Source organism: Medicago sativa, chromosome 1 (genome assembly GCF_051527215.1).
Source record: "Medicago sativa cultivar Bolivia chromosome 1, Bolivia_mono, whole genome shotgun sequence".
Lineage (NCBI taxonomy): Eukaryota > Viridiplantae > Streptophyta > Magnoliopsida > Fabales > Fabaceae > Medicago > Medicago sativa.
This window is the reverse complement of record NC_140749.1, coordinates 94,957,218-94,980,466: the sequence shown is the minus strand read 5'-3', so window position 1 is coordinate 94,980,466 and position 23,249 is coordinate 94,957,218. Positions and strand designations below refer to the sequence as shown.

At 34.7% G+C, this 23,249-nt stretch overlaps 1 protein-coding gene, 1 long non-coding RNA gene and 1 other non-coding gene across 5 annotated transcripts; 1 reads left to right on the top strand and 2 right to left on the bottom strand.

The window, feature by feature from the left end:
* Window positions 1-877: 877 nt before the first annotated feature.
* LOC146959495 (importin beta-like SAD2) lies at window positions 878-12,073 on the bottom strand. Of its 3 annotated transcripts, none has more exons than XM_085741034.1 (20): window positions 11,744-12,073; window positions 11,353-11,668; window positions 11,091-11,275; window positions 10,838-11,011; window positions 10,520-10,665; window positions 10,308-10,431; window positions 10,052-10,232; window positions 8,812-8,971; window positions 8,679-8,720; window positions 8,482-8,600; window positions 8,176-8,374; window positions 7,845-7,976; window positions 7,377-7,480; window positions 7,056-7,235; window positions 6,502-6,641; window positions 6,221-6,360; window positions 5,935-6,104; window positions 4,946-5,063; window positions 4,663-4,833; window positions 878-1,284 (listed from the first exon to the last, which is right to left on the bottom strand). In XM_085741034.1, the coding sequence occupies exons 1-19, from the start codon at window positions 12,046-12,048 to the stop codon at window positions 4,673-4,675; spliced, it is 3,096 nt and encodes a 1,031-aa protein (XP_085597160.1). In that variant the 5' UTR covers window positions 12,049-12,073; the 3' UTR covers window positions 878-1,284; window positions 4,663-4,672. The 3 variants fall into 3 exon arrangements, with proteins under 3 accessions (XP_085597160.1, XP_085597159.1, XP_085597158.1); XM_085741033.1 differs by lacking the exon at window positions 878-1,284 and adding an exon at window positions 4,114-4,565; XM_085741032.1 differs by lacking the exon at window positions 878-1,284 and having other exon boundaries at window positions 4,114-4,833.
* Window positions 12,074-14,770: 2,697 nt separating this feature from the next.
* LOC146959494 (uncharacterized) lies at window positions 14,771-17,656 on the bottom strand. Its single transcript, XR_015024961.1, has 4 exons — window positions 17,572-17,656; window positions 17,204-17,494; window positions 15,314-15,469; window positions 14,771-15,073 (listed from the first exon to the last, which is right to left on the bottom strand). It is a non-coding gene; the product is annotated as an uncharacterized LOC146959494 (long non-coding RNA).
* Window positions 17,657-21,495: 3,839 nt separating this feature from the next.
* On the top strand, window positions 21,496-21,585 carry LOC146959493 (small nucleolar RNA snoR26). Its single transcript, XR_015025330.1, has one exon. It is a non-coding gene; the product is annotated as a small nucleolar RNA snoR26 (small nucleolar RNA).
* The last annotated feature ends 1,664 nt before the right edge of the window (window positions 21,586-23,249 follow it).

Here is a 23,249-nt window from a genome sequence, read left to right as displayed (position 1 = left end):
TCTGTAATTTTATACATTTGTTGAAGGAGTTAAGAATTAATGCATAATTAATTTACCAAAATATTAGACTCATTAAAAAAAATGTCACGACAATTTAAAATATCTAATAAACATGTATGTATTTTTTATTTCAGCATAACACTTCTACATTTTTCTATTGTCAGATCTCACCAAAGAACAAAAGTGATTGAATCAGATATAACAAAGGTTGAATAATTTTTTGACATTTGAAAACTAAATTTTAAGATAAAAAAATTAAACAAAACGACATTCAAAAACTAACAAATCAAATTATCATAACGTTGGGACTTCTGTGAGAGTTTAAATTGAGTTGTATGATCACGTTAGGCTAAGAGCAATCACACGAGTGAAATTAACATCACATCTTCATCCAAAGTCCCAACGCATTACAACATGGATCATATTATTTATGTGTTGCTCACATCTACTCTTGCATACAATGTGAAATTTTAACTTACACTTAACACATTAACATATCTCCATTAAGTGTCGAACTCTCTGTGTTCGTTATCCACCACCTAGAACGTTCCTGCTCCCCCCCACAATGTTGAACCAGTATATCATACCACCGTTGGACTTTCTGGAGGAGTCAACAATAATGTGGATCGACACATCGGAGAAAATTAAGGCAACCACACAAGTGAAAATGAGACTACATTTTCATCCAAAATTAAGGCTTAAATATTTGAGTTTTTCACTCTTTTCATGTTCATCCTGCACTCTTTCATCTAATGTTGGACTTTAACTAACTTTTACTACATCGCAATATTGTCTCCTTTAAGTTTGACAGATTTCTAGCCCGTGCTTGGCACGGGTGTCCATGCTAGTAAATAATAAAACCACATCAAAATAATTAAAAGAATATTAAAAAAAAATCATTATTTACTCCCACATGTAACAATAATTTTATGCATTTTCATCTATACATATCATTCAACAAATTGAAAACCAAAATTCTTACAAAACTAAAATCAAAATTAATTCTCAATTTCATCATCATCTCTAGAACTTGATAAAGAATCATTTGAACCGTCATAAGAAGTAACTTGATTTTGATCTTAATTTTCAACCTCGTCATTATATCTAAGGCTTGATGAAGAATCATTAGAATCACCGTCAGAAGTAGCTTGACTTTGATTTCCCCCTACTACTATTAATAGAAAATTAACCCAAAATTCACCACCACCAACCCTTCTCCTCTCTCCACCTTCCTCTCTGTCCATCTTCATCCCATCATCTTTCTCATCAACATGTATCTGATACCTACAAACAAAACAAGACCCATGAATCTCTAGTTTTTAATGTTTATGGTTTTTTTTAATTCCATCCTTATACCTTTCGTTTTTGGTTTTGGTCCCTTAAGTCTAGTCACTTATCATCTATCGATACACATAAGCATGTTTTAGCCATGTCAACCTTCACCACGTTAGACGTCGTTTGCCAGCAATGCTTTTTTATAACAGAAGTTAACGAGAGGGACTAAAAGCAAAGGGTTAACAAGTTACAAGGTTTGCTTTAGAGAATATATATATATATATATATATATATATATATATATATATATATATATATATATATATATGGGTTATGTTACAAGCCACCTTCATAAAAAGTAGTGTGGTGTCTTTTATCAAGTCACACCTCAAGGTGTGATTTTCACTTTTTTAGTTATAACTTTGATAAAAGACACCTTCATAAAAAGTAGTTGGTGTCTTTTAACAAATGCTCATAGAGTAACTTGATAAAAGACACCTTCACAAAAGGTGTCTTCTATCATAACCCTATATATATATATATATATATATATATATATATATATATATATATATATATATATATATATATATATATATATATATATATATAGAGTCAGGATCCGTTGACACCAGGTGTCAACAGATTCGTTGACACCAAATCTCAACCATCAATCTCATTTAATCCAACGATTCATAATTAATTCATGTTTCTATTTTGTGAGTATCCTTCCTCTAATCACATGCTATTATTTTTTCATTCATCAAAAAACATGGTTTTTTTCTTCTGGATTTTTTTTGTCCGATGATGCCACACCCACCCATGTTAATATTTTTCTTTTATTAAGATCTCTTAGTTAATTCCTCGTATGGATTCCAGACAACAAAGATATAGTATACCAATTCTTTCATGTTTCTAAAAAATTTTCAATCGAATCCCAATTTGAAAAAGTTTGAAAGAGAATCAAAATTTGGTTTTCTCCTCCAAATTCAATCATCGGTATTCTTTCTTCACCTTGATTCCTCATTGGTTAATTCTCCCCTATGAATCACAAACTTTATGCAGACATATCCCCTTTTGTTAAAATCCAATTTCTGTAAAATTTATGATATTGATCGCAAATAAAAATGAGATTATTATAGGTGTGTATCATTCAAAACAAGCGGATATATGAAAGACTGAATCAAAGTCATGGATATAGAAAACCCTTTGATTTAAATTGAGGAAATAGTCAATTAAGGAGATGGCTGTGTAGAATTTGAGATCCAGGAGAAGAAACCATTTTAATTGTATATGGCGAGAGAAAGAATGAGAAGAAGAAGAAAAGAAAAAAGGTACTAATGTGTGGAAAATAAATTTGAAATCACGGTGCACTTTTAAGTGAATAATTAATAGCCTTTAGATTAAACCAATTTAATGGATGAGATTTGGTGTCAACGATTTCGTTGACACCTGGTGTCAACGGATCCTAACTCATATATATATATATATATATATATATATATACATATATATATATATATATATATATATGGGTTTTGCTAGAAGCCATCCATGAAGGTGTCTTTTAGCGATCCACACCTCATGGTGTGATTTACACTTTTTAGTTATAACTTTGCTAAAAGACACCTTCATAAAAGGTGTATTCTAGCAAAACCATATATATATATATATATATAAGGAGGGATGCATTGACTCCAAGAGTAAGTTTAAAGACTTACTCCGAATCATAACCCTTGGATCTAATATTAATTAATGGTTGTGATTAATTACTACTAATCCATAATCTTTCTATTCCTTCTTCCTAAACAGCCCAACACCTTCTTCCTAAACAACCCAGCACTAAACAAAATCCTCAAATAATCGATGAAATCTCAAGAATATGTCGTATGCCTTTAAATCAAATCTCAATCCTCAAATAATCGATGAATAAATCATATTGTCGTATGCCTTCAACCTCCTAGATTTGGCTTAGATAATCTGAATATTCCACGCCTATCAATTTCCAAGAATAACCAATCCATACATATATAATTAGGTGACACCTTTATGATTTTGTCAATAACTATATTGGATATTAAAATTCTAGATAATCTCCATGAATAGGTAATACGTCTGATTCAATTAAAATTATATCGATGTTCTATCGATTTTTTTTATTGGATTCAACAAATAATTATATCCTTCTTGTTGACTGTGCAGGCATACGAATTTGTTTGAATGTGTTTTACCGATGTGATTGTTTGATTGTGTTTTACAGATGTGATTAGTTGGTTGTTTAGGAAGAAGGAACAAAGCAACCTTATGGAGCAAGTCTTTAGACTTACTCTTGGAGTCAATGGATCCCTTCTCTATATATATATATGTGTGTGTGGACGAAAACAAAAAACACGTCAAATTACAGAAACGATTTACATATAGGAACAAAGCAACCTTATGGAGCAAGTCTTTAGACTTACTCTTGGAGTCAATGGATCCCTTCTCTCTATATATATATGTGTGTGTGTGGACGAAAACAAAAAACACGTCAAATTACAGAAACGATTTACATATTTAAGCCAAAAAAAATCATGTACTATTATTTTTCTAATTGGAGTACGTGTAGATTTTTATGACAACTATAAAGGTTAAATATTTCTTTGTCCTTATAAATATACAAACTTTTCAATTTAGTCCATCTAAAATTTTGTGTAAAATTATGATTGGATATAGTTTGGGTTTACTATGTTGGTAATCTAAATTGTCATTAATCAATAGAAAAGTTATGGAGTGACTGGCTGGAACAAAAGAAAAGTTGAGACACTTAACCTGTTAAACGCATTGCTGATGGGCACTGGATTTATACTCTCAACGGAATATTATTAAAACCAAAAAAATGGTTAAAATACAAAGAATTTTTCAATACTATCTCTCAACAAAAATTGCCTATACCAACCATTGGCAGCCCCAATTTACCCATCTATGTGACAGGTAGAAGACATCACAGAACACGCACATGAAGCCATTGCTGCACTAATCGGACAGGATTCCATATGCTGGAAACCGTGAAACTTGGCATGGAAACCTGAAAGGAAGGATCCACGAAAAAAGTGAAAAGGAGTAGAACAACGACGGCAAGAATTGATACGTTCATCTAAAAAGGAAGGCCAGAAGCGCTAAACTCCACAGTTTCCTGAATCCAACATCCTCTGAAATCAATGGGAACCTCAGCATACTAAACTCGCAGGCATTTCAAAACTGCAAACTCTTAGACCCATAGACCAACTTTGACCACTGAGCCAAATAAATGCCTGAAATAAATATGCAACCCTCTTCATCTCTTACAAAGAATGGGTGCAAGGACAAAAGCTCGAGAACATAACAGCAAAACAAGAACCAACAATGTACATCCAAAAGCTTAAGAATCTGTGGTAGCTGCTGACTTCTCCGACTTTTCCTTCTCAATCTCACCTCTTCTCGTCTCAGCATGCTGGGCAACACCATTTGCAAGAGCTTGATAAGAGAACTCAAGTGTTTGGGTCAGGTTTTGAAACCTCATTGGATCTGATGATTGCATCACTACAGACAAATTTATTTCGAATACAGATGATATGTCAGACAATTATAGCAATAATGATAGGTATTGGTAAATGAAACCTTTAACATGCTTTAAGGTGCAGTATCGGCATACCTTTCATTGTATCCACAAAAAAAATAAAAGGATCCACTTCATCAATTGGGGACTGTAACTCTTCGTCATCACTGAAGTCGTCATCTGAGTCCTCATCATCGGGCCTGAATGACTTTTCCTATTGGATGGCATTGCAAATGACAATAAGAATTTAAGATATAAAATGATAAAATGAAAACAAATGTTAAATCACAAATCTAAACTGTAAGTGCACGGTTTATATTTTATCTTCCAAGAGAAAGGAAAACAAGTTTCATTCCTAAAAGATACAAATATGAATCAAGAAGACAATAGTTCGACACAAACCAGCTGGTTCAACCACAAAATTGTGTAGCTGGATGGTTTACTGGATCGGTTAAGCACCTTATGTAGGTTCACTGAACTAGTCTATAATTCAAATAAACTATGGTTTCTTGTCAAAAATCATTAAGTTAACAAAATGGCGAATACTTCTACTGGGTGAACAATAACATCACTTTAAGCAAAAGTTCTGGGCAGGGAATCATACCTAATGGAATCATACTTTGTTTCTTATTTATACTGAATTGCAGAAACTTACTACTTTGAAACTAATTACGAAGTTTCAGGGACTAACTCAGCCTCACAAAATTGACTTATAAGGCACACACATTGTCTAGACTTTATACATGTCAAATTTGGTACTTTTTCCTAGTAGTAAACAATAAAACATGTTAAAAAAAAACAAAAAGCAAAAAAATAAAAATCATGACACTAAAAATTCAAATATTCTACAGTTCAATAATTATAAAACCTATACAGATTAAAATATTTTACAAATATTCTAAACACGTGAATGATATCAAACATTTCTAGCAATAACGAACTTGGCAAATCGTGAATTACTAGATTTCCTGTGTACAGATTGCAACCTTTCTTTTTTGCATGCAGATTGGTAAACTCAATATCCTATATTTAGTTAATATATGGATGCAAATGTTCTTTGAGTCTTCGGAATTATATCCACGGACCTGATCAGTCAATTTTCTAAGTTTACTACTGTCAGCTTCATCCCCATCTTCAGCATCAGTTCCCATTTCCCTGTCAGAACCACTGTCATCCTCATCTTCATCATCAGTTTGAAAGCCGTCCATATCATCGTCGTCATTTTCTTCTTCTTCTTCCTCCTCTTCTGCAGCTTCTGCAAAGTACAATAGTAGAGAAACAGAAATGGACGTCAGTTTATTCCTGACAATCATATTGTAATTTACAAGTCCTCAACATGTCAGAGTTACGGAGAATGTGTGACATAAAGACCTGCAACTTGATCCTTGTATGCAACCAGGAGATCAAGAGTGGCACGGAATACCCGGCCTAAAGCCTCTCCTGGCAATTGATCAGCTGGAAGTGCCAGCAAGGATGTTAAACCAAGGCAGCAAACTTTCTTGCCATGTTCCCTGCATAAAAATAGTCACAAGTCTGCAGTGAATAGACCTTCACATTGCTACACACAATAACTTATATTGCAATGTGAAAACAAAGTATGGAGTAAGTAATTGAGGCAAGGAGGAGGGACAGTGAAAAGCCATGACACAGACCTTTTAAAATTAGCACGCACACCACTCTTCTTGACTTCTTGCAGCATTTGGAACCAAAGATTGAAAATTTCTGATGCAACACCTAACTTTTGCAATATGCTAAGAGTCAATGTGGCATTGTAGTACAGACCATCTGAAATCTGCAAAAAAAAAAATCCTCTTATGAAGTTGCATTTGGTGTCTTTCCCTATTATCTTTAAGAAATTTGGCTAACTTACAAGATAGATAAACTGCACTCATTGAAAAATGAATGAATAAATTTCATCCAACAAGTGGTTCGTAGCAGTTGATTCTAACTCTATAAATTTGAACTCAGTAAAAGAATCACGAACAAAGCAATTGCATAAAAAACTGCCATACAAAATTAGATGCATCCAACTTCTTATAACCCACGCACTTGTTGTAGCTAGTAAGCCAATGTTCAAAATAGAAACATGGGTTGAAAAGAAAACATGGTATAATGGACCATCGAAAATCCAGCTTTTAAGAAAGAAAGCAACAGGAGCCAACTATCTTATTTGTGCATGTCAATAAAGATTCAATTAAAACCTTACCACTTGAATGAGAAGACATTTCAAATATGATTTTCCAGTTCTATGCAAACGTTCAATTGTAATTCTGAGATACGGCTCAACCCAGTGGTCCACCAGTCCTCTGCAGTTTAGGAAGACAATTTCAATCAGCTTTGGAGCTGACTCAATATCACTGTCCTCCATATTTTTATCTGCCATAATCTGCAATGTGAAATACAAATCAGAGACAACAAGAAGAAGCTAGAAAAAATAATAAGTTAACAATCATTTACAATCACCAGATCCCACTCCAGTCCTGACAGGTGGTGGCCAAATTAATGTTAAAATTCAAAGATCACTTACAGAGGAAATCATATTCCACAAACTCTGTTGATAGTCAGGTTCTTTGCATGTAATGAAATGGGAAGTTCCCCTTGAAATATAATTGTCCAAAGGAACCATAATATCTGCAGAATAAACTAATCGAGTAAGCATGTAGAAAATGTAAAAATATATAAAGACTTATATTAACTTAAATGTCAGAGCAACCAGGAAAATATTTGAAAGATATTCCATGTTTTTGAATAGTATGGATCAGATCCAGAAAAATAGCACCCTTTTATTAAGTAACAAACATGGATTGTGTAACGAAAAAAAGCAGAAGATGCTCTATTATGTCCATAGCTGAGATTATCTTCAGGTCTGGGAGACACTGATTCATCTCTAGCTGTCTAAGTTATTAACATGTAAAAAAGAAGTCCAAAGTACAGAACTTTTGGAAGGCAAAGATAAGTTGAGATAATTGCAGTCAAATGTAGTTGAGAGCCATACTTGAAAAGAAATCAATAGCCCAATCTGATAGTGCTTCCATCATCAATGGCCAAAGGTTCCACATGTCCAGTGATATTGTTGGAGAGAAAAAAGTCATATATGATACGATCTCCAAAATTTCTTCAAAAACCTCTGTAAGCATGCGTAGAAGTTTAAGTATACCAATAATGCTAAATGAGTGATACCCCAATCCATACAATCAAGTAGAATCTCCTTTGCTTGATAAATGTGTATATGCAAGCAAACACAAAATGACATTGAAAAGACAAGCTGATAGAAGCAAAAGAAAGCCTCAGAGTCATTCAGATAAACATGATTCATAAGGGAATACCTTGACCATCGGTTGTTAACATGCTACGCATTATGGGAAGCAAGGTAGGCTCGATTTGAACAAAAAGTTGAGGAAGACTGCTCACTGATTCAAGTATTGTGCTAATAGCACGCAAGCAACCAACTGCAGCCATTGAACTTGAATCATCAGCGTCATCATCAGCATCAGCAGTGTTCATACACCTCCAAAATGCAGCAGCCTTTGTTGAGAAAGGAAAGAGCTATTTACAATACAGAAAAATACTAGCCATCCAAAACAAGGACATCATTCTTGGCAGATACAAAAATTTAAAAATATATAAATTACCAAATTTTGGCATAGCCCAAGTGCATAAGGTGCCATTTCTTCACCAAACTTGTCCACAATAGTCTCCAAAGTAAACACAAGGTCTTCATTCTCAACCTCATTCATAAGTTTGAAGAACTCTGAAAATATTTGTGTTGGTTAAACTCGTTCACCAAGTCAAATAAGTACAATGTACACCAATTTTTTCATGCACGTACCATCAAGGAGCGAAGGGAGAAGAGAACGAATTTCATCTAAATCTGCATCAATAAAATGAAAATATAAGCTTCATCAAGATTAATCTTTACTAGGATTCATCCAAATCACAAAATAAACAGAGAGTATGACCACCTTTGCAAGCTTCAATAAAAGAACGCAAAGCAAAAACAGAATCAATGCGGACAGGTAGTTCAGGATCTCGCATTCCACATACAACACATTGCAATGCCTTCCGGAAATTGTTCTGATCTGAGAAGCTAATGTGGGCATATTGTCCTGCAACCCACGCTGCCTGTTTTTCACAGGAAAACAAATAGATAGCCAAAATTCTTCAGATAATGAAGGTTCCGTAATGTATTACTCAAATACTAATTAACTTACGTCGTGTCATATCACAATACTGTATAAGCAAAACACTAATACTTTCTTTGGTTATAGTGAAAGCAATATTAAGGAAAGAATGAGAAGAGCACTAGCTCTACTTCAATGAGGCTCGCCCTTGGCTATAACCCAACATGTGGAAGAATATAAGGTTGGTTGCGACATGAAAAAACATTTTTGGTGTACATTTACATTTCAGCAGGAAAAATGTGTTTTGCAATATCTTTGTACCATACAAAATAAAACAGCAAAGACAATCACGTTAGTTCCCTTTTTGTTCAATTCTTGAATTAAAGTCTCCTCTCTTCCCTTCTTTCAAGGAAAGTCAGGAGGAGAGTGATTCACATCACCACACCCGTGCGATGAAAAAAATCATTATATACTCATGGAGGATTTTTGTTTCGAATAAAATATCATAGAAACACGCATAAGCGCATAAGAGATTCCAACCTATTAAAACTTGGATGCCCCAACTATTGTAGCACCCAAATCATTTATCGGATACGGACATCAAATTAGCATGTTCTTTTGTGTGGACAGGGCAGGCCCATAGCCCGTCGAGGCTGGGCTATGTCACCGGGCCTCAAAATTTTTGGGGCCCAAAAAATATTTTTTTGTATTTAAGGCACTAATATAATACTTATATACAGCTAAAGCAAACAAATTTCAATCCGATTGCAATACTTCAGAGGCGCAGAAGCTTGTGTTTGGGTGTATGGTCATGAGTTCGAGCCTCACCAGTGTGTTTTTTCATAAAATTCCTTTATAGTGCCTTATTTAATTTTTTTTGGGGCCTAAAATTTAAAACATCCCTTTAAAGACTATATCTGGGCCTACAAATTTGTTAAGACGGCCCTGTGTGTGGATATTGTGAAATGGTTACCAATTTAAAATACATTCTTCAGACACCCAATAGAAGGAGAAAACAAAAGAGAGTGAATCTGGCAAGCATCAGAAAATGTGCACATATAAATTGTATAGGAAACCGTACCTTGGCCCTAAGATGGCCAACAGGACTGCCAAACTCGGGAAAGACGTGTTGCACTAACATACGCTCAAGTTCAGATTTATAGGGCTCAGTTTGTTTCAATTTGTCACAAAGTGTCCCAATAGCAAGAAGAGCTCCATCTTTCTGCCTATAAGACCTGTATTCTACTGGTGCTTCATCATACCTAGAATGGAAAAAACATAAATACAGCATCCAATCCATAAATCTTATTATTCTTAACATAAAGTAAAATATTTACCTTTTCAAAATTTCAACAATGAATTGAATAAACTTGTGAAAATTATCTTCCCTGCGCTTTCGAACCAACTCACTCATAAAATCCACGGAGGCAGTCCTAGGACTATACAAGTCTTCAATAATGTCTGTAACAAATAATTCGAAGTTATAAGCACATGACGACGCAAACTATTTGAAATCTAGTTTACATGTTTACACACCAATAAGACTTACCATAGCCTTTCCTAACATACTCATGTGGATCTTCGTCCCAAAGCTTTTGATCATTATCATTGAAGCACATGAGAGGGAAAACTATTTCAAAAAGAAGAACGTCAAGCCGAGGCTGCAGCACAGTATACATGCTATTCTTTGAAATACTGCATGTTCAAAAATTTCAGAAAGAAAGCATTAAGTCAAGAATCAATATGTCCTGAAATTTGATGGTAGAAAATAGAACCATTTAACAGAGCAGCTAATAGGTGTCACAGGATTAAATGCTATGAAGTATGAAACGACACCACTAAAGAGGTTTATATGATATAGAAGTACCTGTTGGTTAGATATTGAAGAAGTAGGTTGATAACTCTGTCAGGTAAGTAACCACCTGCTCGAATGACATTCAACAGATTTAAGTGGCAGTCCAAAATCTTCCCCGCATAATGCTTGTGAAACATTTGAGCAAATGCCTTGTTTTCAGGGTTTCGCAGCTTCAAGTCACCAAAACTGTAAACAAGCATAGAAATTGTGAGTGAAAATAGAATTGTTTTGAATGAATAAAATGAAATGGAGAATTGAAACTGACCGAGTGTAGAGTCTGTTTAGAATGTGAATTGTCCATTTTTTGAGTTTCCACCAACCCCATGATTTGCGAAGATCAGGATCAACAGGCTGACCTTCCAAGGGAACAGGCCTCTCCAATACATTTAAAAACAGCACCATCCAAGCACTGAATACATTTTGATCAAACAAAAGCTTTGGAATCTCCAACTGCGTAAATTTAAAAAAAATGAACATGAAGACGGAGAATATGATGAAAATAATAAGAGAAGGTAGGTTATACGTACATATATAGAGGACCAGAATATTTTACAGATAAGCTTGATGAGATCAGCAACTTGAATGGATGGATTAGGAATCTGGAGAAGTGTGTTAAATATATTGAGAAGGTGGGGAAATGTCTCGTGAATAATGTGATAGGCAGGAGTCCTATCTTCGTCTGATTTGAATTCATATTTAATAGAAAGAATGCGGAGGACGAATAAGGCAGAATAGAGATGTTGTTGATCGTGTAAATTATGTTTGATCCAATCAAGAAGATGGGGACAGTGGTCGGGATAATCGGAATGAAGAATAGTTTTGAGGCACTCACCAAGTTGAACCCTGAAAATGGAATGGGAATTATTACAAACAGGTAGAGTGCGAGTGCAATTGAGAATGGAGTATAGTATAGCATACCTCAAAAGAGAAGGAAGTTGAGGTAAAAAGAGGAGAATGTGATTCCTAACAAAGTCTTTATCGGCGAAAGAGATTGAGTGAGCAGTGGAAGACCAATTCTTAGCAATGAAGTTTTTGAAATGAATGGCGGCAACTTGTCTGAGGGAAATATCAGAGACAGAATCGTCGGATTGAACAATGATTTGTAAAAGAGTTGGAAGATGATTGGGTGCATATTGGATCTCATCCAACCTTTGTTCAGCAGCCTTTCTTTCATTCGGATTCGGACTCAGAGTTCCTTCAAGTATAACAACGACTTCATCCATCTCTCTTCTAAACTAAACCCTAGTTAGTTTACTGACAGACGGAGAGGGTTTTACTTTATAGATAGACACACACACTCACCCCTCTTCCTCAGCTCAGCTGTACAAACAAACAAACAAACCCCACTCCACTTCCTCTTCTTTGCTTCACACTCGCTTTACACCTTAACACCACCCAATCAAATCAAATCCTACCAATAATGTCATTAGGACCATAATGTCATTTTCAAATCATATACTACTATAGTTTATTTCTCTATAAAACATTGAGGAGGATTAAATATGTTTTTTATTTCTATAAATATATCAATTTTTCATGTTAATTACCATTGTATCTTATTTTACCAACATCTTTGCTACACCTTCGGTTGTGACTACAAATGATCTCCCTGCTTCCATTATTCCTTGTCTTCTCAAAGATGAGGACAATCTTAAGCTCACATCTCTGCCTTCATCTAGTGACATTAAGGACGCAGTCTTTTCTTTGAATGGCGACTCAGCCCCGAGCCCTGATGGTTTTGCTAGTCATTTCTACCAGACATATTGGCACATTATTGGCGATGATGTCATAAAGTCCACTTAATATTTCTTCACTAACAACTATATCATGCCTAGTTTGAACTCAAACCTCCTGATATTGCTTCCTAAGGTGCCTGGTGCTGACAGGCTTGACAATTTTAGACCTATTGCACTTGCAAATTTCCAATTCAAAGTGATTACTAAGATTTTAGCTGATAGACTTGGCCATATTGTTGCTACTATTGTTTCCGAGCATCATAGAGGCTTTATTCCTAGAAGACACATTCAAGACTGCAACATGACTGCTTTTGAGGCAGTCAATATTCTGCACAAGAAATCTGATATCCCTGGCATTGCTCTCAAAATAGACATTCGCAAGGCTTTTGACACTGTTAATTGGGAGTTCCTGTTGAAGGTCTTGCAATGCTTCGACTTTAGCCCCTGCTTCTGTCAATGGATTCACACTATCCTCCTTTCTGTTAGGTTATCGGTCAGTGTCAATGGAAAAACAGTGGGATTTTTTGGTTGCACAAAAGGAGTGAGGCAGGGTGATTCCTTATCCCCTCTGTTGTTCTGCCTTGCTGAAGAAATGTTAAGTAGAGGTTTGGCAGCTTTGGTGTCTAATGGTAAAATTACTCAGATGAAAGCTTGCAGGAATTTACTTGTTCCCAGTCACTGTCTATATGCAGATGATGTTTTAATTTTTTGCCAGGGGACCTTGTCCAACATTCAGGAAATCATGCACCTTTTTTCGGATTATGGGTGTTTTTCTGGCCAAATTATTAACTCTAGTAAAAGTAAGTTCTACACTGTGTATATGCCTCTCACCAGAAGAAGAGCCATCGCTTCTCTGACTCGATTCACTCAGGGTAACTTTCCTTTCACCTACCTTGGTCTCCCCCTCTTCAAGGGTAAGCCCAGGATGTCTGTAACGCCCTCCTTTTATTTAATTATTTTTATTAAGTTAGAATCTATTTATGTGATTTTATATATATGAGGTGTTAGTATTTTATTATGTGGCATTATTCTATTATTTATTAGGATATGAGAATTATTAGTGTAAGTAGAATTGGAGGTTAGAATAGAAAGAGGAGAAAGAGGAGAACTCAGAGAGAGAGAACCCTAGGAACGAAGAACGCTGCTTTTGATTTCAGAAAAACAATCTAAGGTAAGGGTGAGACTATCTTTCACTAATATTAAGTTTGTAGATCATTAGATTGCATCTAACATGCTTTAGGATGAGTTTGTAAGGGGAGTCTCTATTCACCACAAGGGTTGTATAAACATATGAGTAGTGAAGGATATTTTTATTTTTGCTTTGTTTTCATGATTTTATGTTAAATTCGTGCTCTAATCTGTTGCCGTGATTTTGGGTATGTTATTATCTTTGAATTCATGATTTTGATGATTCTTTGCTACATTTCTTTTATCTATGTGTTGTTGATTCTTATACTGATTCGACGTGTTGTTTATGCTTTACTATTGATACTGCTTAAATTGAATTTACATTGTATGTCTCTTCCAGTGTCGTTCCTAATTGTATACACTTATTAATTATACATGTTAATCAATATAATTAGACTTATTAGATGGTAGCTATAAATAAATTTGGAAAGATAATGGATAGTTGAAAACTGTACTCAGTGTCGTCACAGGACTAAGGATAATTCAAAAGGTATTTTGAAGAAATTATATAACATTGAAAATTATCATTGGATTTATTCTTTTGAATTTCGTATAGCTGATACTGGTAAGAGAGGCATGGGGTAAGTTTTTCTACGTAATAGCTTTCTAGAGAGACCATTTTAAAGGTAACTTTACTACTATTAATAAGAAGGTCTAATTCACTACTACAGAAATGATTTTTTACATCAGTTGAAAATGACTTTTTACATCAGTTTGTAACCGATGTAAAGTGATATGATGTGGTAAGTCTACATCCTTTCACATCAGGTTGCGACTGATGTGAAATCTTGAATTTCTACATCAGGTCCGCTTGCACTGTTGTTAAAGACGCACTTTGAAATTTAACCCTACAGTTTTCACATCAGTTATACGATGGGGACTGAAGTTAAATATGTATATTTCACATCAGTTTTCAAAATCACTGAAGTGAAATAATTTTTTTATTTTTTTTCTAAATTTTTTTTTAAATGGCTTATCAAATAAGCTTGACCCCTGTTTTTTTTTTTTTATAGTAATAAAATGAAAACAAATTATGGATAATTTTAATGCAAAAAAAAAAGTTATATTATCTAATTGGATATTACATAACAATCCTCAATTTTCCACATCAATATTCCAATTAATATAAGAGGCATATGAATACAATATAGCTAGAAATAATCCAATAAAACAACTTTAGGCAGAAATTTCAAACAAAAAAAAAATCCACAGCAGAATCATCATTGTAACTACGCTAAACTTCAGCTGCAAAAAGCATCTCATCTCATCTCAGTCGTAAGCATCGGCAATGTCTCATCTCAGCCACATCATAATCAATTTTCAGCTACAAAAAACAAAATCAATTGAAAAAGTTATCTCAACAGCAGAAACACACTTTTTTTTTTTGAATCAGCAAAATATTATTACCAACAAGCCCGTGCGAGAAGCACTAATAAGCTCGGGTGGGAAAAAAAAAAACATAAATACAAGGGGAAATCGGTTGCCATCATTACCGGCTCGAACAAAAACCCCTTAAAAACCACCCCAAAACTAAAGAACACATGACTGGTCCTAAAAAGGCTACCTGCAGCAGCTGCACTAAAACAACACAACACTGCTATTAAAACCCAAATGCAGCAGCTGTGCAATCAGCAACCAAAAACGCTCCAATCTGAACAAAAAACCAGTAGCAACTGCCCACAGACAGCAGCACACCAGACCAAAGCACGCAGCAACACAGCTGCCAAAGGCACAACCATAGTCACAGAATTCGTTACCCTAACAAGGAACCGCGAATTGGTTCGTACGTACCGGTTCGCGGTACTTTTGCGAACTGGTTCGTCCAAATTCGTGTGGAATTCGCGGAAAACAGCGTACCAGCAAGATTGAAGAGAGATCCCGTAAAAAATCTCAGTTTTTTCATTTTGCAGATTTGAACCCCAAATTAGGGTGAAGGAAAGGGTGAATTTGATGCTCAGTTTCTACCATTATGTGATTAATTGCAAGTTGGTAGTGAAAATTAGTGGAGAAAGAAAAACTGAAAAGAGATGAAACAAGAAGATGAACAGGGCAATTCTTTTTTTACAGAGAAGAAGATAAACGGGTTAAGAAAGAGAAAGATTTATCTTCTTTTTTATTTAAAAATAAATAAAAAATTGGGTTCAATTAAGTATCATTACTATTCACCTAACAAAGACCACGTTTACACCTTTTCAGTTTACAAGGAAGCCTTTCACTATTCACAAGAAGTCAAGAACTATTTATTATTTAATTTAACTACATTTCTTAAAAAAAAAATTAATTTAACTACATGTGGATTGGTAAAAAAAAAAAAAACATTTTGTATGGTTCTTTAATTTTTATTAATGAAATTAATATTTTCTAATATATTTTTAAAACTAATTAGTTTTATTAATTTACCATATTCAATGTTGTATGCTAACGTACCAAATAGCGAACCGGCTCTGTATACCCCCCGCGCACCGAATTCTTTGATAGTTGGCGTACCGCGTACCCGAATTCGTACCACGTACCAAAAGAACCGCGAATTGTGTGACTATGGGCACAACACAGTTGTTATCTCAATAAACAATCCCGGGGATTCCACTCCCATTCACTTGACACACCAAAACCACCACGCATTAAGACAGAAAAACACAGATTGAAAGTACATAGTTTATTGAAAAAATTTAAAGGAAAGTACATAGTTTAATGAAGGAAAAAATTGTAATTGGTCAAAAATCCTATCAATCATTTCGCAATTTAAATTGCTTAATCAGAGTTTGTCAATTTCTGCAGTTTGCTCTAGCCACTAATTTAAATGAAATTCATTGATTAGATTTTGATCTATGTATATATATCACTAGAATCAAATTCTAAATCAAAACTATGTTGCAGTCAAACAAAGATTAACAATTACAAACAATTACTATTATAGGAAGTCAATCTCATAGCTCTAATATTGTAAAACTGAATATTAATGGTTGAAAATTAAAAGCATTGCATTGTTAATAACACAATGCATGAGATCTCTAGATACCTAAATTTATGTCCGAAAGAATGATAGATGAAGAAAAAAAAATTGAAATGTATTATTGACAACTTTAACAGAATACGGACAACAGAATTTCCCAAAGGTTTACACTGCACAAAGGTATTCATGCATGATACTCCGTCTAACAACCTAAACTATCATCTTACTAACTAACTGGTTTAATCTTTGTCAATGAATCTGTATATAAAAGGATAAAGAAGGTACATGGTTAAAATGAGAGACTAATTTACATTTGCACCTTCCTAGCTATGGCTATGCATCAAATCAAAATTTAACAGACAACTACTCATAAAATGGATCAATGTGGATATGAAGTAAAGGTAATTACATGACAATCAAAGTTCTAATTCAAACCACCAAATCTAGTAACTGCAAGGTAGAAGCTAATAAAATGACACGAAGGATAGAGTAACTACTTACATGGAACATATTCAAATGTAAGTTTACATGTTGAGGAGGCCCTTGGACATGAGGATAATAGTCTTTCAAAATCGGGTTGCCCAATGTAATAGATTCTCATGGTTTGTAAAAAACTCTTGCATTCTTCAAAATATACCTTGCTAGCTGAAGCTCACCTTGTAGGCCTAAGAAGCTGGAAAGATGGAAAATTCTAAGGTGTAATGAAAGGCATTGCAGTACAAAATCTGGGTCCACCCAATTTTCTTTATCATCTTTTATAGTCCATGTTTGATCATCCGAGTTCAAGCCGGCCTGTTAATAATGCATGGAAAATAAAATACATAAAGGTGTGCTATGAAAAGATGAATTAAATATGATCCTTAACAAACCTGATCAAGGTATAGCTCTTGAAGCTTAGGGCAGTGTTTGAGAACTTCTACTAAGAATTGCCAACGATAATTGAGAGAGTCAAGGCTCTTTTCTGCATAACCTCTTTTCTAGTAGTGATTTAATTAGGAAGTTAGACATAACCTCTTTTCTGCAAAGCTCTCCAAATAATGTAGAACTAATTTCTTTATGGAAAATAAAATACAGTTAATTTATCTTCTTTTTAATTATTATTGTAGTGGCCATAACTAGTAAGAATTATTTGAATTATTCAAAAACGAAATTTTAGTAATTAATGATGTGTAATGATGAATTATTTGATGATGTGAAATTGATGTGTTATTTAAATATGTTTCTTATAAAGATGTGCTATTTGATGATGTGTGATTTAAATGTGTCATAAAGATGTGCTATTTGATAATGTGTGATTTAAAGATGTGTTATATAAAGATGTGTTACTAGTTAAAGATCGTGTAGTTTTAAGATGAACTTGGAGTAGGAAAGGAAGGATGTCTAGATAATTAGAAGCTGTCCAGGAAGCCTAAGTTAAGATGACTAAGATTATTAATGATGTGAGATTTGTTATTTATGCACTATATGTGTTATTTATGATGCTTATGATTGATGCGATGTTTGAGATGTTATGATTATCATTGATGCTTTTATGTTACGATGCTGTTATGATGTGACCTTATAAGTACTGCATATGTTGCCGTTGATCTTATTTAAGATAATAATGTTGGTCTAAGTCAAAGAGTTGTAAGATGTTCATGAAGTTTTCTAAGACGTAAGATGTTGAGTCCATTTGCATACTCATTAAAGATGGGGGCTTGATGCCCTGGAGCTTTTGCTCAACCACGACGATGGAGCTTTTGCTCAACCACGACGATGGAGCTTTTGCTCAACCAGAGACGAGGGCTCATGCCCTATGAGCTTTTGCTCAATAGCGACGAGGGCTTATGCCCTAGATTGGTACCACATGCATTTGCATTTTCATGATGATTCAAGATGGTTTAAGACGTTAAGAGTTGCATAGTCGAGTCTAGATGCATTGTCAAGTCAAGTTGTTAAGTTGTGATGTTTTAACGAATTACTTTGTGATGCCTTTTAGTAAGATGATATGTGACGATGATTGTGACTGCTATATGATGATATATTGCTAAGATGAAATGATGATGTCTATGTATTTGATTGTAATTGTTAAATTATAAGATGTTTATATTGTTAAATGTAATTTATGATTTATAAGCTTAATATTATTGTTTGAGAAATCTCACCCCTTCTGCTTGAAAATGTTGCTCTTCGTATGGGTAACTTGCAGGTAATCAAGATTAGTTGCGGTCGTGGGTGACTATCTCTCACTGTGTCCTTAGGTGCTCTGATACGTAACGGGATGAGGATTTTAATACTATTTTCTGTTCCTTTACGTATTGCTTTTGAAGTTTAAGAATTATTTTTGAACTAAGATTTATGAGACTTTTATGGTGAGGCCTGCGTGCCAAAGACTTTTATGTTGTTGAATTGATTCCGCTGCGAAGTTTTAAAGATTAAGTTGAATAATTTTGAAGGATAAATATTAATTTATTCCATTTATGATTTTTAAGAAATGTGACATTCCGTTTTGTGATGAAAAACTCTGATAATTGTTATGAAATTTTTACGTTGGGAAAACGGGGTGTTACAATGTCTCATCTCCGTCCTATTTTTGATGCTATTATTTCTAAAATGGGAACTTTTTTTTTTGAGGAACTTGGAAAGGTAGACTTTTAACTAAAATGGGAACTTGGAAAGGTAGACTTTTAACTATAATGGGAAGGGTTCAACTGGTCAATTCTATTATTAACAGTATGCTTGTATACTCCTTTCACATATATAAATGGCCCAATAGCTTGTTAACTTTGCTCGCTAAAGCTATTAGGAATTTCATTTGGAGTGGCGATACCAATTAAGTGAAAATATGTAATGTGGCTTGGAAGGATGTTTGCAAACCTCATGCTGAGGGAGGCCTAGCTGTTAAGGACCCCTCCACCGTTAACAAAGCAGCTTTATTGCATCTATGTTGGAAATTTTTAACATCGGATGAACAATGGGCGCAACTCTGTAGAGCCAAATTTCTTTGTTTCGGAAGGCCTAGAGAATATCATTTCACTTCTTCCATCTGGCCTGGCATGAAACGATTTGTTTCTTTGATTCAGGAACATGCTGCTTGGATAGTGGGGAATGGAAACACTATGTTCTTTTGGCTTGATAGGTGGATTGATGGTCCCATAGAGGATCAATGGCTTATACCTTGCAGTATGCATACAGGCCTAAACATGCAGGTTTCTGATTATATAGTGGAGGGTCTTTGGAGCCTCCCTGGCTATTTTATTAATAAGGACATATTACTTGCTGAGAAGATTCTTAGTATAACTCTGTCGGTTGGAAATGTATCAGATAAGCTCAACTAGGATGATTATGTTGATGGTGAGCTAACTAGCAAGATAGCATTTGACTTCTTGACTTCTCATGGTCCACAGGTTTTCTGGCATAAGCTTATTTGGAATTCTTTCATCCCTCCTCTAGGACCTTCATCTCTTGGCGTTTCCTGCATGCTAAATTACCCACGGATGAGAACCTCAGGAAAAGGGGTTGCACCATGGTCTCCATTTGTTGCCTTTGTAACAGGTCTAATGAGTCCTCTCTGCACCTTTTTCTCCGGTGTCATGTGTCTTTTCAGTTGTGGGACTGGCTTCTGAAAGGGACTGAATTGTTTTTGGATCTGTCTACCATTACCTCTCTATTCTTGAGCATCCTTGCTTTGCCTAGTAAGTTGGTGCGATCTGTTATGAGCTCTGCGGCTGTGCACATCATTTGGTGCATCTGGCTCGAGAGAAATGGCAGGCGTTTCTCCAACAAAGTCACCCCAATGAGTACTCTTTTTAATAATGTGATTGCGGAAGTTAGACTTAGTTTTGTGCTTAATATAATTAAGGGCTCTTCTGGTATGGTTAATTTCAAAGTGGCCCGTCTCTTTGGTATTCCTTTACAAGCTAAAAGAGTTTCTCATATTCAAAATGTTGTTTGGGTTGCTCCTTCACCCAGCTGCCCTAAAATCAACTGTGATGGCTCAGCTTTCGGGAGTCCCTCATCTGGTGCCATTGGTGTGATTTTTCATGATTACCCCTGCATTTTTCTTGGTGCCTTCTCGCAAAATCTTGGTATTGCATCCCCCATTGAAGCTGAATTTGGAGCTTGTCTTTTTGCTATTGAAAAGGCTGCGGATCTTCATCTTTGTGATATTTGGATAGAAACTGATTCTATTAGTGTGGTCAATGCTTTCCATAAACAAGGGAGTGTGCCTTGGAGGATGCAAACTAGATTGCATAACTGCCTTCATTTTTGTTCACAGATTCGTTGTCGTTGCACTCATGTACATAAAGAGGGAAATTTGGTGGTTGATGCATTGGCCAAAAATGGTCAAAGTCTTGCCCCTCATTCTTCTCAGTGGTGGGCGACGCCACCTGCTTTTACTTTACATTTACTGTATAGAGATGCTTTAGGATTACCAAACTCCAGGGTCTCTATGACCTAAATTTTTGTATGTGGTTCAGGCTGCTTCTAATTTCTTTTTTATTCATTTCTAGCTTTATAAAAAAAACCATTATTTAACATTAAAAGCCGGTTAAATCTATTGATAGGAAGGTAATTCTCACTCCTTATTAATTTTTTGGACAACTCTTTCACTCTCTTGCCTTAGAACTTCATGTTTCGTTCCCACCCAGTACATCAAAAAATCTACACGGTTGCTAGTAACATTATTTAAACTTTCATTCTTATTCTTATTCAAATTAAAACATGTTGAATTCGATGTTTTATATTGTATTAAAATTGTTTTGATGGAAATAATTCTCAAAGTATAATTGAATTTCATTTCCACCCTCTGCTAAATCAATGATGAGCAATTGTAATCTGTTATCCTTGCACTTTGATTGTTTGGTGAAGAAACTTATGGGGAATTTTACCCTTAGATGCTCTTGAAAAAGATATCTAAAAGTATAAACATCTTCATATTCATAGGTACATCATCAGAGGTTAGGGTAAGTGAGAAAAATACCGTGAGATAGAAGGGAGAGAGGAGTAGTGAGGGAAAATTGCAGCATGAGAGAGAGAGAGAGAGACGAAGACTATTATAAATGAGAGAGAATTGATAAACAATAACATTAATGATTTTTTTGCCAACAAAAAAAAATTAATGATGCTCAAAAATTTCAACTTTATCCTTTTGTTTTAACTTCTTCAAAAAGCAAAAACTTGGATCTTTTGGTCCAGATAAAAAGTCATAAAAATTAGTGGGTGTGTTGCGGCGAAACTATTATCGCACATGTATCACAAATTGTGTTTATAGTTACATCTCTTGTTTAATACAATGCATGCATGACTAAATTGAAAGTGTTACACTTATTGTTACCTAAATTATACGATGGCGGTCAATTTTTTCGAGATGTATAGCATTTCGCTAGTTTATTGATTATCTTAACAAATTATTAAATGGCAGAGCTCCATAAATACAACTCAAATGATAAGTTTACGGTGACATTTGATAATTTAAAACGCTAGTTTGAACTCATAATTTCTCATTATTTTATGTGTGTGACTTGTCTCTTAGGCTCTCTAGAACAAAACAAAAAAAAAGCTAATAAATGATAAGCCTGTGATTGGTTAATCTTTAAAAATAGTTTAAATTTAATTATATATTATTATTTTTTCATAAAAAAATTGTCGTGATGTGTGCTCAATCGAACTTGTAAAGTTGTTACTAAATAATATAAAATGGGAAACGAAATCGTCAAATAAAGTTATTTATTCTGTTCAAAATAACTGTCATAAACCATTAAATAAAACTTTGGTTTTAGTCTCTAAAAATAAAATATGATGTTTTCGTCCTTCCAAAATTTGTAGCTTCATTTTTAGTCCCTAATACCCATAATTTTGACTGCAAGTGGACAAGACCCGCTTGACCGAAATAAACCAGTCCACCCGCGTAGGTTTTTTGTTATGTGGGCGGCTTTAAACAAATGTGCGGGTCATACGAGCCAAAAACACCGGTTAATAAGGGTTTAAATGGGTAAACCGGTGGCTATTTTCAACCCAGCGATACTTGAAACAACCCACCCCCCCCCCCCCCCCCCCACCACGAGTATCAAGAATATGTAGAGGATAATAACAGTCTATGATTGTGCCGTTGTAATTTAAAATTGTGTGCGAGAGCGTGTCAATAGCGCTTTACCTATGAAAAAATGTGTGAAGTGAAATACTAGTGCTCACAACGATAGACAATTCAATGGATGAGAATGTGTAGTATTTAGGCACCATATCCATCCTCGCCCCAACAAAAAGTATTTTCAACAATGGAAGCAAGAATTATCGATTAAAAGTATTTCCACATAGAATTCCATTACCGACTAAAAGTATTGAATTTTTGCTTAGAAACATCACACATAGCCTAGCATTATATTTGATTTATACGTCCCGTGAACTTAAAAAATGATTTATACATACAAAAGTAATCAAACATAACCGAAAACAAAATCAAGCATAAATCGGTAAAACAAAACAAAAACCTAAAGATGACGGTGATAGAGAGGGTGTGAGATGTGGAAGGAGAAGAGAGAGAACTCGAGTGTTGTCTTACACACAC